At 61.8% G+C, this 12,539-nt stretch overlaps 4 protein-coding genes across 4 annotated transcripts; 2 read left to right on the top strand and 2 right to left on the bottom strand.

Annotated features, from left to right (window-relative positions):
- Positions 1-3: 3 nt before the first annotated feature.
- On the top strand, positions 4-1,652 carry THITE_2072748 (uncharacterized protein). Its single transcript, XM_003650708.1, has 3 exons — positions 4-201; positions 289-714; positions 813-1,652. The coding sequence occupies exons 1-3, from the start codon at positions 169-171 to the stop codon at positions 984-986; spliced, it is 633 nt and encodes a 210-aa protein (XP_003650756.1). The 5' UTR covers positions 4-168; the 3' UTR covers positions 987-1,652.
- A 1,484-nt stretch (positions 1,653-3,136) lies between these two features.
- THITE_2110553 (uncharacterized protein) lies at positions 3,137-5,481 on the top strand. The gene is made up of 3 exons (XM_003650709.1): positions 3,137-3,331; positions 3,476-5,245; positions 5,303-5,481. Exons 1-3 carry the CDS (start codon positions 3,226-3,228, stop codon positions 5,434-5,436), a joined length of 2,010 nt encoding a protein of 669 aa, XP_003650757.1. The 5' UTR covers positions 3,137-3,225; the 3' UTR covers positions 5,437-5,481.
- Positions 5,482-5,915: 434 nt separating this feature from the next.
- THITE_2110554 (uncharacterized protein) lies at positions 5,916-6,951 on the bottom strand. Its single transcript, XM_003650710.1, has 3 exons — positions 6,672-6,951; positions 6,500-6,568; positions 5,916-6,394 (listed from the first exon to the last, which is right to left on the bottom strand). Exons 1-3 carry the CDS (start codon positions 6,717-6,719, stop codon positions 6,233-6,235), a joined length of 279 nt encoding a protein of 92 aa, XP_003650758.1. The 5' UTR covers positions 6,720-6,951; the 3' UTR covers positions 5,916-6,232.
- A 452-nt stretch (positions 6,952-7,403) lies between these two features.
- Positions 7,404-11,710, bottom strand: THITE_2110555 (uncharacterized protein; the record flags this gene model as incomplete). Its single annotated transcript, XM_003650711.1, has 2 exons — positions 9,673-11,710; positions 7,404-9,618 (listed from the first exon to the last, which is right to left on the bottom strand). Coding segments are annotated over exons 1-2 (2,549 nt in total), but the record flags the coding sequence as incomplete, so codon positions are not given.
- Between the last annotated feature and the right edge of the window lie 829 nt (positions 11,711-12,539).

The following is a 12,539-nucleotide window of genomic DNA, read 5'->3' on the forward strand; positions in this document are numbered from 1 at the left end:
CTTAGCTTTCCCACCGAAATTTATAGAAGAAATCTCCTCTGTGTGATTTTCTCGTACCATCGCTCAGTCCAACCGATCCCACATCCTTGCGTCCCTTGTGGTGAGACAGATCCGCGAACACCAGCCCACGGCCTGCCGCTGTGAAACCCACCCAAGCCACCAGTCGAGATGGTCGAGAAAATCTACGTCACGTACAACGATGTAAGTCGCTACCAGGCGGCCGGGTAAAGTGCGCACCCGGACGGAAAAGCACGGTCGACTGACCCCGCCGCGCAATCAACAACACAGGTGCACAAGCTGTGCCAGGAGGCGGCGCCGCGGATCCTGGCCGAGTTCAAGCCGCAGCTGCTGATCGCCATCGGCGGCGGCGGGTACGTGCCGGCGCGGATCCTGCGCTCGTTCCTCAAGCAGCCGGGCAGCCCCAACATCCCGATCCAGGCCATCGGCCTGTCGCTGTACGAGCAGCTGTCGGACGGGCCCGACGCCCAGGTCGAGGCGCCGGGGACCAAGGTGACGCGCACGCAGTGGCTCGACCTGAGCGCCCTGGGCGAGATGGAGAACCTGGTGGGCAAGCGCGTGCTGATCGTCGACGAGGTCGACGACACCCGCACCACGCTCGAGTACGCCGTCAAGGAGCTGCAGAAGGACGTCGAGGAGGCGCGCGCGCGCCTGGGCAGCGATCGCAAGACCGAGTTCGCCATCTTTGTGCTTCACGTGCGTTTTCCACCCCCTCTTTCTTCCTTTATTTTCCTCTCTTTTAGTCAGCCCCTATTAGACACGATGGACTGACGTGCGACGGGGCTCGGCTGCAGAACAAGGACAAGCAAAAGAAGGGCGTCCTTCCCGAGAGCATCACGAACGGCCGGTATCTGGCCGCCCGGACGGTGGGCGACGAGTGGATCTGCTATCCGTGGGAGGCGACGGACATCGACGAGCACGACCGGCTAGCGGCCGAGGCCAAGGCCAAGACCCAGAATGGGCTATGAGCGTGTGCCCAGCAGAAAAAAAGAAGCCGGAGAGCGGCGAAACAGCGTCATCCGGCGTACATGACGTGTACAGGAAGCGGTTAACGGGGGAGATGACCGGCGCCAGCCAATATCCGATAGTAGAGATACGGTTTGGCTTGCCTGGTTCCTTCCCACTAAATGAGTCGGGCACGGGCCGGGGCGCTGTCGGCGGCGTCCAGCATTGCGTATGGAGTTATAGGGCGGGAAACATGTTGTGGCTGTCCATTGGCAGCTGTAGAGTGGTTGGTTGGGGTATTCGGGATAGACAGGAGGCGCAGCTCACGCCGAGGAAGATGAATGCTTAATCGCCCTGCCGAGTGAGATGATGGTTCATTATGTACCCGAAGTCTGCAGGTCTATAAAGCAGACAGAAAAGACGGGAGTATGGTACATTACTGTACACTCTACCAACTCACGGTCCCCTCCCGCCGGTGCTTCTCTTTTAGCCTCTTCTCGTGCTTTATGAACTCCCTGATCTCCACCGGCAGGTTTTTGTACAGCTCCTCGTCCCAGAAATCTTTTGTTGCAAACCTCTTGTCGGCATCTGTCCACGGCCCAGAAACCCCGGAACGCTCCCAATTCCCCACCGAGCCGCCCCCATCCTCATCCATACTCGCCGCGCCCCGATCCACCGCCTCGTCGTGCACGCCCAGATCCATCGCCCTGCCGCACTCCTCCATGCTGTCCTCGGTGGCGCCGACCGCCTCGCCGGCCTCCGCCGCGCGCAGCCTGCGCTCCGCCTCGGCGCTCCGGGCCGCCCAGTCCTCCATCTCCTCGCGGTAGCGGTCCCACACGCAGTTGACGCAGCCGCTCATGCAGCAGTTGTCGGGTTCCTCCGGCCGCGGCGGCACCAGCACGCCCGCGACCAGGCGGCTGCGGCGGCGGATGTCGGCCAGCCGCTCGGCGCGCTCGGCCGGGCCGGCTAGGCGGGACCCGATGATGATGCGGGCGCGGGCCTGTACGTCGTTAGACGGCGCTTCTTCTTGGGGAGTTTTTTGTTCGCGTTCTGGTTGGGATCGGCTCTCAGACGGGGCGGATGCGGATGCTGGCTGGTTGGAAGGTGTTTGTGGAGGTAGGGCGGGACCGGGGGCAGAGGGGGTAGAGCTCAAAGAGGACGTGGAGGATAAAGAGGAAGAGGAGGGAACCGACTTGGCCTTGGTGGTTGTCTTGCGCGGGCGCCGGGACGACGACTTGGCGGCTTTTTCTTCTGTTGCTGCCGGTTCCGATGCTTTCTCCTCCGCGGCTGGCGAAGCGGGCTTTTCCTCGGCGGCAGGCTTGGAAGTCTGCTCCCCCGGCGCCGGCTTGGGCGACTCTTGCGATGTTACCGGGTTGTCCTTGGGCTTCTCCTTGGGCAGCGGCTTGGGGGTGCGGAGTATTGCCTCGTAGAAGGGTCCTATAGGGTGCGCCTGCTGCTTGGACGGCTCAATGGGCGACGGCGGGGAGTCATCCTTGATGGGTGGTGTGGCGAAGGTGCGCCGCGGTTGCTGGTCGCCGAATGCGCGGAAAACGGCGGGCGATGGCCGGGCCCTGAGGAACGTCCTGCGCATCTTCTCTGCTGCGTGCCGAATGATGTCGATGCTGTTGTAGCGAACAGCGGCGGACAGTGTACTATTGCGGTGTCATAAAGCGACCGCACGAACCTCGAGGGAGGATGAGGAACAGGGTCGGTTGACGTTATCGGACGATTTTTTGCTGGGTTGAAGGCAGGGGTCCAACGAACGATTGCGGATAAGTTCACGTTAGTTAAGTGGATCCGCGAGCGAGGCCGAGGTCAGTGGCAACAACGTCATAACAACCTGGAAGCTCGCAGACATGGACTGAAGGCGCACAACACGTGACCGCGCCTCGCTGTCGCCAACCACGAAACTGAAGCTTCAGGACCGGAAGTTGACGTTCAATCTCATGACTACCTACCTAGGTCTCTTCTCTTATCCAATCTGTTTGACATTTCGGATAGCCGGCTCGTGCCAGTACAACGTCGCCATGTGGGGCTAACTGACAGTGCTGCAACTGACGACGCACGGTGCCCAGATGGATGAACGCCCTGGAGATGCGACTTCCCCAAACAAAACATCCATATTGACAACCTGTCCCCACCCCCGCGCTCGACAAAAGAAGAGGGATCGCACCTTCGACTCCCGACGCGTCAGCGGCCCTTATTTCGTGTCAAAGCTGCTCGCCACGATGGTGTGCTAGTCAGAAACTCAATTGAGCCGCGATGGAGACGTCGGCGCCCAAGAGGCGCAGAACATCGCCGCGGACCGCCGTCGCTGTGCAGCCCCAGACCGAGTCGGAGCCCGTGTCAACGACCCCCCTAGACCCCCCGCCTGGGAGTGGTGCGGCAGTCAATCGTCCATCGTTTGCGTCCCCGACGCGGGCAAGCCTCGAGCGATTCAACCCCGACATCCTGCGACGGCGGGAAAGCCAACCTCGGAGGTTGCGGTCCTCTCCCGATGCGCCGGGCTCCCCTTCGCGCGCAGCCACTCCCGATAGCACCGGAAGCTTGACCAGGGCGCTGCGAACACGGCTTGAGCTGCGCTCTGGAACTCGCGATGGCCGCCCTCCCGCAGGATCAGACGCGGACGGTGTCCTGCGGTCGCCCCCAAGACGGCCGGCTAGGACCCCGACGACGAGACCGGCGCCGCGGCCACTTCCGCCCCCCGCTCCCGAGCATGACGAGGAACTATTGAGAGCCATTACGGAGCGCAGAGCCCCAGGGCGGTCTCTTGGGGTGCTGCCCGAACTGACTGTCCCTGAGCCCGAACTCCCACCAACTCCCGAACATCCCGACCCTGTAGTCAGCACTCCGCCATCCGGAATACACAATACTCCGTCGAGGCGACCGAGGCGGAGCAGGGCGTTGGCCGAGCGACTTAAGAGTTCCTCGCCGCTCAAGCAACCGCCGTTGGGTCCCGATGTGCCGCCTCGGAAGGGGTTGCCCCTGGATCTCGGCTTGCACTCAAAAAAGGGACAGCCGACTGGCGTTCCGCCGGGGCCATCGCCAACCACGGCTGAGCTCCGCGGCCTGAAGCCGGTTGACCCAGACGCAGAGAAAAAGAAGCTCCGCGATTCACTACTCGCCGAACTAAGCCAGCTCGAGCGCGACCTGGACGTTGTAAGCAAGGAGAATGAACGGATCCGACAGGGGCATCTGTCCAGACAGACCCCCACTCCGCCCGCCAACAAGGACGAGATCCTTGATGTCCTCGGCCGCCACCTCCTTCCGCCCGACGACCAACCCACCAAGCAAGACCCAGTAGAAGACTGGCTTGCCTCTGCCCTCAACCCGATCGCCTTCCTCCCCTTCAGCAAGCGCTCCTCCTCCGGTCCGCCCACCCTACCCCCCCAAACCAAAGACGAGGAACCAGAAGACCTGCCCCCTCCAGTCTCGCACCACCCCCTCCCGATGACAGCCGACGAAGCGCTCCCCTACTTGCAAGTCTTCACCCCGCTCACCTTCACCTCCCACGTCTCGCCGCTTCCCCGCGCCGACGAGGACGACGCGCCGCTCCTCCAGCACCACACCATCACCGCCTCCTCGACCTCTCCGCGCGGGCTCTTCACCGCACGCATCGAGATGACCGTCGACACGACAACGATGGCGATCGCCTCGCTCGCCGTGCCGCGCCTCGAGCCCGCCGCCGCGGCCGAGCTGGGCCCGTTCATCGACCGCATCGTCGTCGGCGGCGGCAAAGGAGGTAGTAACGGCGCAGGCGCCGACGAGAAGATGCCCACCAGCAGCAGCGGGCTGCGCAACAACGTGAGCGTGCTGGGCTGGGCCATGGGCGAGTGGCTGCGCACGGCGGTGCAGCGTGCCAAGGTGTGGATCGCGCTTGAGCGCGAGGTGGCGGGGGGTAAGGACGCGCTGAGGGAGATGGTGGCGCGGCAGCGGGCGAGGGGGAGGCGGCCGCGGCGGAGGAGGCGGCGGAAGCGGTGGGTGGAGGAGGAACGGGAGGAGGGTGATGGTGATGGTGATGGTGATGGCCATACCGGGGAGGACGGCGATGGGGATGAGGAGGAAGAGGGCGGCGACGGCACTGTCGATGGCGCCGGGAAGGGCTATGCGGCAGCGGATCTGCTGCCTTTCATGGGGCGGACGTGCATGGATCTGGAGGTCCCCGTGCTGGATGGTGGGAAGGGGGAGACGTCGGCGCTGAGGGTGCAGTGGCGCATCACGTTTGACTGGACGGGCGAGGCGCGGAGCGAGATCGGCGTGTTGGTTGGATTGCCGGGGAAGTGTGAGTTCACCGTTCCGTTCGGCTGATGATGGGAGGCGTTGCTGACTTAGATGGCAGGGTATAACCACGACGAGAGAGGCCAGTTGTCTGGTCTTCCGAAGTTGTTTGACGAGCTCATCCAGGGCGGCGAGGAGCCGATTGATGCTGTGCGGACAGTGGTGTGCTTGCTTGCGGGGGAGCAGAGGTCGTGATGGGGGCTGTATAAATACCTGTATTGGATGAGCATCTGTAGTTGTGTTGGCGTCAGCCGCGGGACGAAGACCATTCATACTCGAATGATGTTATGCGCGATGGCCGGGACTAGCATTATTTGCAGCTTGAGTTGATGGTGGCGGGTGCTGAGGATATGCGGCCCTGCAGAGTGATTGATGAACATCGTGAGACAGGTTGGGGAGGGAGGTATGCGACCACAAGGTGGCAGATATTGCTCGCTGCAAATGGTAACTCGGCGATGAGGAGAGCAGGTTGAGGAGAGACTCCCGAAAGAGACCAGCCGGTCGGTCGGGCATGGATTGAGAAGATCCGCACTCCACGGTTTCAACTACCACCTCCAGTGACCATTGCGCCACGGCCACGGCCACTGGAGGTGGTGCCCGGGTGTCCGGTCTCCTGGCAGAGACTCTCGGTCGGCATACCAATAGGTCCCCAGTTTACATTCCCCTGAAAGGGAGCGAGTCGGTGAGCTTTGCTGGTGTTTCCTCCCACCCAACTTTCTACACCAGTCAATCACGCCAATTGGCAACCCAAGCAACACTCACCTTGAAACCAACCAGCCCAAACAAAAACTGCACGGGCAAGATTTATGTCCATATTTTTCTGCATCACCCCTCAATGTGCTGTGACAACTGCACATATTATACCCACACACAACCCGAATCTCCCGGCCGAAATCCCAGCCCATCCCAACCCTCCATCCCAACCCTCCATCCCAAAACAAGCATCCTCTCCCAATGGACTTCATTCCCTCCGTTCACCCCAAAAGACAAACTAGTCCACATCCACCCCCTTCGTCCGCAAATCCTCCTTGGCCAACTTAATCTCCTCCATCAGCTCGGCGTACGCATCCGGCGTGTCGCGGAAGGTCAGCATGCCCCAGCCGAGGCGGGCGAGCAGCCAGGCGCCGAACGAGACGAGGGACCAGAAGGGCAGCTTTGGCAAGCAAAGTTGCGCGCGTCAGTCTAAGTCAGAGAGACGGAGGGAGGGTGGCAGCCGGTGCAAAAGGGGGGGAAGGGGGAGGGGAAGTAGACGACGCACCACGGGGATGATGTCCTGCTGGATGACGGGCGGCAGGGGGATCAGCTCGAGGAAGAGCACGAGGTAAAGCTGTTGTTTTGCGCGCGCGCGCAGGCAGGCGCAGGGAGGTATGGTTAGCTGTTTTGTCGATTGTCTGTTGATTGCCGATTCCCGGTTGCGGTGCACGACGTACCGAGCTCACGAGGAGCGCGAGGGAGATGGTCTGCTGTGCGCGGGTCATGGTGCTCCGCGGGGAGGGGAGGTTTGGACGGAGGTGCTGCTTCGCCTGAGGTTCAGGGTCGGGTCTGGTCGTAACGATGGAATAGAGGTTTGCGCCGGTCAGCCAATTCGCTGGGAACTGGCTCGTGCGCGCTCAATGCGACGGCGGTGCAACTGTGCGACGGTGCCTAGGGGCGCACGGAGAGAGACGTTTGCTGATCGGCGTCGGGGAAGCTGAGGTGGCGAGCGGTTGTCGAGCTCGAGGACAGGTCACTTTTTGGGACGGGCTGCAGGGACCAGGGACGCGGCGTGGCGCGTTCTGCAAGCGCCAGAGTTGCTGCTGTTTGACTGTGGGGTCAGGGGGCATCATTCTCATGCTGGAGTGGGCGAGGCGACAGGGTTAGGGTTATTGCCCGACCACTTGTTCAGGGGTAAAAACAATCATCAACCTCCCTCGGAACGGAAGGAAAGGTGCACAAACCCGCTGCTTCCTTCCTCTTTCCCTGCTTTTTTTTCCTTTCCAGTAGGATGCCTGGTAAGGATGCCAACGGCCAGAGATCCCGCTGCCGTGATAGCTGAGTCTGAGCCGTGATCTGCAACGGACTCTCCGACGGAGCAAGCAAGGCGATGTTCATAGCTGACACGCCTCGACACCTTGCAAACATTCAGAGGATAATTGTCACGAGACCGTATAGGGTACGCTACTGCTGGCTGTATTAGCGGCATCGCTTTTGCGACAGTAATGTACTACCAAGAACGTTTCCACAGGAGCTGAGAGCACCCAGAGACTTCAGACGCAGCAGCCAGACTGCAGTTCCCTGCCAGCGTTCAAAAACATGCCGGGGGCGTTTTTGCCCCGTGTGGCTTCCCCCGGCCGTCTAATTACCTATTCCAAGCTAGTAATTACAACAATCGCAAGTCAAAAAAGAGGCAGGCAGGCAGAGCAGCAACGGCGCGCGCCTGAGCTCCCCATGGACACGCTGCGTCCGGCCAGAGCCCTATTACAAAAATCTCAGCTGGTATCAGAATATCGACACACGCGGCATTGCGCCGGGAAGAGAAAGGGGGAAAAAGGTAATAAAAGGGCGCCAGACATGTCCTCACTCGCTATTCGAGAACCATGCCGGAAACAAAGGCCGACGACAAAGCGCCGCAGACAGAATCGCCCCAGGAAGAGAAGGAAGAGAAATTTCACCCGCCCAGCCTGCCCAGCTCAGTCAGTCACTCACTCACTCAATCACTCAATCAAACTCATCCCTGTCCCCATCTCCACCCTCCCCCTTCCACCCAGCCATCTCAGCAACAGGCACCCGCCCACGCAGCCAGCGGAGGGTCGCCTCGGTGCCGCGCTCCAGGACATTCCACCGCGGCACGCGGAACCGGTTCCCAGTGACGTCCAGCCGCTCCAGCGCCGCGCCCCCTCCGCTGCCACTACCACTACTACTACCGCCGCCGCCGCCGGCGCCGAGCAGGCCGATGCGCGGGTTCAGGTGCGCGATATCGTTGTTGGCCGCGTCCACGACGGCCAGGCCGCGGATGGCCTCCGGGTCGAGGTCGGCCAGGTGGTTGTTGGACGCGAGCAGGACGGTGAGGGCGGGGAAGGCGTCGCGCAGCCGGGTGCCTTCGGCCTGCGGGAGGGCGGCGAGGCGGTTGAAGCTGACGTCGAGCTTCTGCAGCTGCGGGGCGCGCAGGTGGGCGACCAGGGGGCCGAGGCCGGTGATGTGGTTGTGCGCGAGGTTGAGCTCCTTCAGGGCGGGCAGGTCGAGGTCCTCGCTGCCGCTCGCGCCGCCGAGGTAGCTTTCGCCGACGAGCTGGTTGTGGGCGAGCGAGAGCGCCGTCAGCGTCGCGGCGAAGAAGGTGAGGGATTCGGGCAGCGCGGTGAACAGGTTGTGGTGCAGCTGGACCTCGTAGATTTTGTGGCTCGCCGCGAGCTTGGAGCAGATGACCGGATGCAGGGAGGAAGACTGCGTGTTGGACCGGTCGAGGACGCCGCCCGACTTGACCGGCCATGTGGCGGTCTGTGAGCGGGAGCGCGCCGGGGACGCCGGGGCAGATGTGGGCGGCGTCGCGAAGTCATCCATATCGGAGCGGCTGTCGTCGTCCTCGGCTGGGTTGGTCGTCGGTGCCCCGTGCCCAGCCATGTACGCATCCTGGTCGCCGCTGCTCGCCGGCTCCGGTTGCTGTTCAATCTCCTCCGGTGGCGGCTCGAGCCGCTGTGCGAGAATCGACTTCATCTCTTCCGTACTAATGGAGCTGAACTTCTTTTCGCGCAGCGGATTTCCGCTCAGCCGGAGGTTCACCAAGTTCTCCATCCGCCCAATCTCGGCGGGCACCACACGGATGTCGTTGCTCGAGAAATCGACAGACCTCAGCTGCTCGAGAGTCGTAAAACCCTCGGGGATGGCGTTGATGGTGTTCTCATCGGCCGCAAGGGTAACTAGGCTCGTCCAACCGCTCATATCCGGCAGGCCCTGCAGACGGTTGACGGAAACGCAAAGCTGGTGCAAGCCAGGCATGGCAACTGTCCTTCCCGGCGAGCAGATATTGACCAGCTGATTCGACGAAACATCCAGCGTCTGAAGCGTTGTCAGGGTGTCCACGGTGTCTTGAATCAGTGTGCCACTCAGCTGGTTCTTGCGCGCAACCAGCTCCGCCAATGGCAAAGCAGCAAGCAGATCAAACGGCAGCTCCTCGAAACTGTTCTCACTAAGATTCAGGATCCGCAGCCGGGAGAGATCGCCAAAGTTGGCCGGCAAGGACGAGAGATTGTTGCCGTGGAGGTCGAGTATCTCGAGATTTACCAGTTTGGAGAAGCACGGGTCAAGGGGTCCGTACAAGAGGTTTCCGGCGAGCTTCAGATCTTTCAGGGACGTGATCTGGCAAATAACCTCGAGACAGCTGTTGGACAGTCGGTTCAGAGACTACTGAGCGGTCAATACTCCGGCTTTCCAACACCTCCGTGAGCGAGCACGTACCAAATTGAGGGACGTAAGCAGAGACAGTCGCCTCAGGCCCATAGGCAGCGTGACGAGAATGTTTCCATGCAGGTCAAGAGTCTCCAGCCCGGCAAAGATATTTCCTGGGCTGTCCTCGTCCTCGGCAAGCTCCTGCGGGTCAACGTCCGGGAACACCGAGTCGCTGATCATTTCCAGCTCGTTGTCGGCGGCGACGAACCGAGTCAGATCGACGCTCTCGGCCCAGGCGCTGCCTGGCTGGCCAATGAACTCGAGGTTGTACATGTTGAGTACCTCGGCAGGGATCTCTTTCAGACCCATCGCGGCGATGTTGAGCCGACCGCTCGTCCTAGCGCTCTCCAGGCGGCTTTTCAGCACCTTGGCCTGGGACTTGTCATCGCGATGCTGGTTGAAGGGGTCGTTGGACAGACCGAAATCGAAACTGGTATCGGTGGGTACCAAGGGGGCTTCCACGGCGGTAGGCACCTTGTTACCAGAGGAAGAGACCGCTTGTGCCGCCGCTCGCTTGGCCGCCTTCGCCTTCGCGATCTGTTCGCGCAGAGCCGCCGACGTTTTTCTATACGCCTGGGCGGATTCGGCAGAATCCGATGTGATTGCCGTGCTGGCGGAGGCGACCGAGGCGGCGGAGGTCTGGGTCCCTTCGTACGACGTTGTGGACGAACCTCGCGAGGCCAGGGACGCTTTTCTCGGGGGTTCTGAGCCCGACGTTGTCCCTTGCGCCGCCCCCGTCTTCTTGGACAAGTTGTTTACGGACGGTCGCTTCGTCGGCGGCCGGGCGGCTAAAGTTTTGGAGCCGGATTTGGGCAGTACAAGATTGGGCACATGTCTGTCCGGGCTGGGAGTCCTGGGGCGTGGGGCCGGGACGCCGTGCATCGATGCTCGAACAGATCTTGCTGGGGTGGCCTTCGCTGATGGCGTGTGGAACGATTGAATGCTCCTCCTGTTTCGCAGGGGCGTGCTCTCCGTGGCTGGCAGCGGCGCGTTGTAGGCGGCGATCTGGGACCGGTATGGAGGAGCGGATTCGTCCAGCCCAGAGCTGGATGCTGGCCTGCCGCCAGTTTCCGACCCGTCTGACTGGTGACTGGAGCCGGGTCGGGAAGGCGGCTTCCTTGACGTGGCGGCCGCGTCGTAGAACGAGGGGGCGCCTCTTCCCTTGACGGATGGCGATGATGGCAGACGAGATAGAGTCTCAATGGTCCTTTCGGCAAGCGAAGGTCTCGGTTTCGAAGGCGAAGTCGCCGCGAACTCCTCACCAGCTCCGTCATCCGCCGCAGGCCACGAGCCTCCCAAGCCCGCCTCCTCTTCGGGCAAGGCTGCGGCGGAGATCCATTGCTGCGAGGGCTGACGCCGGACTGAGGAAGGGGTAGCCGAGCTCGACCGGAACCCCTGGCTCCCTGGCTGGCCTCCTCCTCTTGCTAGTCTCGAAGCCTGCGGAGCGGCGTTTGCGACTGGTCTCGCGGTTCGCGCATCGCTGGGTGGGATCGACGAAGGTCGAGTCTGTGGTGAAGATACAGCACGCGGTGCGGAACCGGTTGTAGCATTTGATGTGGCCCCTAATTGGTCGCGCGAAGGGGTTGTCCGTAGCTTCGGGTTCCGCAGCGTTCCGTTGCCGGGACCAGTCCCTAGCGATTCGCGCGATGGCGAGGCTCGGATTGAGTTTGCTCGGGGAACGGGGATTTTGGAGGCCTGCACGGGAATTTTCGAGGGCCGCGGTATGTTGGACGGTTTGTTCTGGCGCGGCTCGTCCATGTTGACTGCGAATGCCTGAGCTTGCGAGTTCAGGAAGAGCAAGAAGAGGTGATCGCTCAGGGAGACTGCGCGTCACTGGACAGCAAAGGGACAGCCGAGAGGCGTTGGCAAACGGGCTGTGCAAAAATTAAACACACCAGCACGAAGTCGAGAGACGTCTCCGTGCTGTGGCGTTGTGCGAAGAAGGAATTGGCGCCGGCCTGAGCCCCAAGCGCCCGACACGAGCTTCAGCGGAAGGAAGCTCTCGCAAATTGCGGATCGGCAGTTGCAAGCTCAGCTCATGATAGTGGGGGACCAGGACGAACGCGCTTAGCGCTGAGGCTTGCCCCAAGTTAGTTAGCGCGTTGCTTAGTTAACTAAGGTACCGGAGCTGTGGTTCTGGAACCCAGAGCCGCTGCCAGGGCTCCTTGTCGAGCCTGTTTGAGGTGCGTCTCTTTCCCCCTGGAACCTGGCATCGATGTCATCTCTCTCTAGGCACGCACGGAATGATAGCTCTCGCTGGCCCTCTCCTCCACGAAGACATACGGTCTACTTTCGTCTTGGTTCCACGACGCGGGCACTGCATCCGAACTGCTCTAGTCGTACATGCCGTCTTTCACACTGTGTGATACTGAGTACACAAATCGAAAGTTGTTTGAGCCATTGCTCCTATGCGCCTACCTAACGAGCAACTTCATCGGGGAACAGCCCGGTTTCGGACCACCGTGATGGGTCGAAATGAGACGGTGTCTTATTGTGAGGAAGACTCGGGAACGGAATGTGCCAGGGAGCCGGGCTGCAGGGCCCCGCTGCGGCCGTTACCTAACAACGCGGCCGGCCACCCCGACCCGCCAAACATCCGCCGCCCCCGACCCGGCGACCTTGCCCGGCGCCCCTCCGACCGCGAGGCAAGGCCGCTGGCAAACCCCGGGTCTTGGGCTGGCGGATCTCCATCTGAGACGTGACGAGGCCAAGCGAAGCAGACCTCTTGGACGCCCTGAGCCCGGCACGTGGGCCACTGCAAGCCCTGTGCTTGGTTGCAGGGAGCAGCCGGTTGCCGGAAAGCCGGATCGCGTGTTAGCGATGAGAGCACGCCCAGTGACATGGAAGGATCACGGCCGGCCCTCTAGCGCAACCCA

This window comes from Thermothielavioides terrestris, chromosome 1 (assembly GCF_000226115.1).
Source record: "Thermothielavioides terrestris NRRL 8126 chromosome 1, complete sequence".
In the NCBI taxonomy this organism is placed as follows: Eukaryota; Fungi; Ascomycota; class Sordariomycetes; order Sordariales; family Chaetomiaceae; genus Thermothielavioides; species Thermothielavioides terrestris.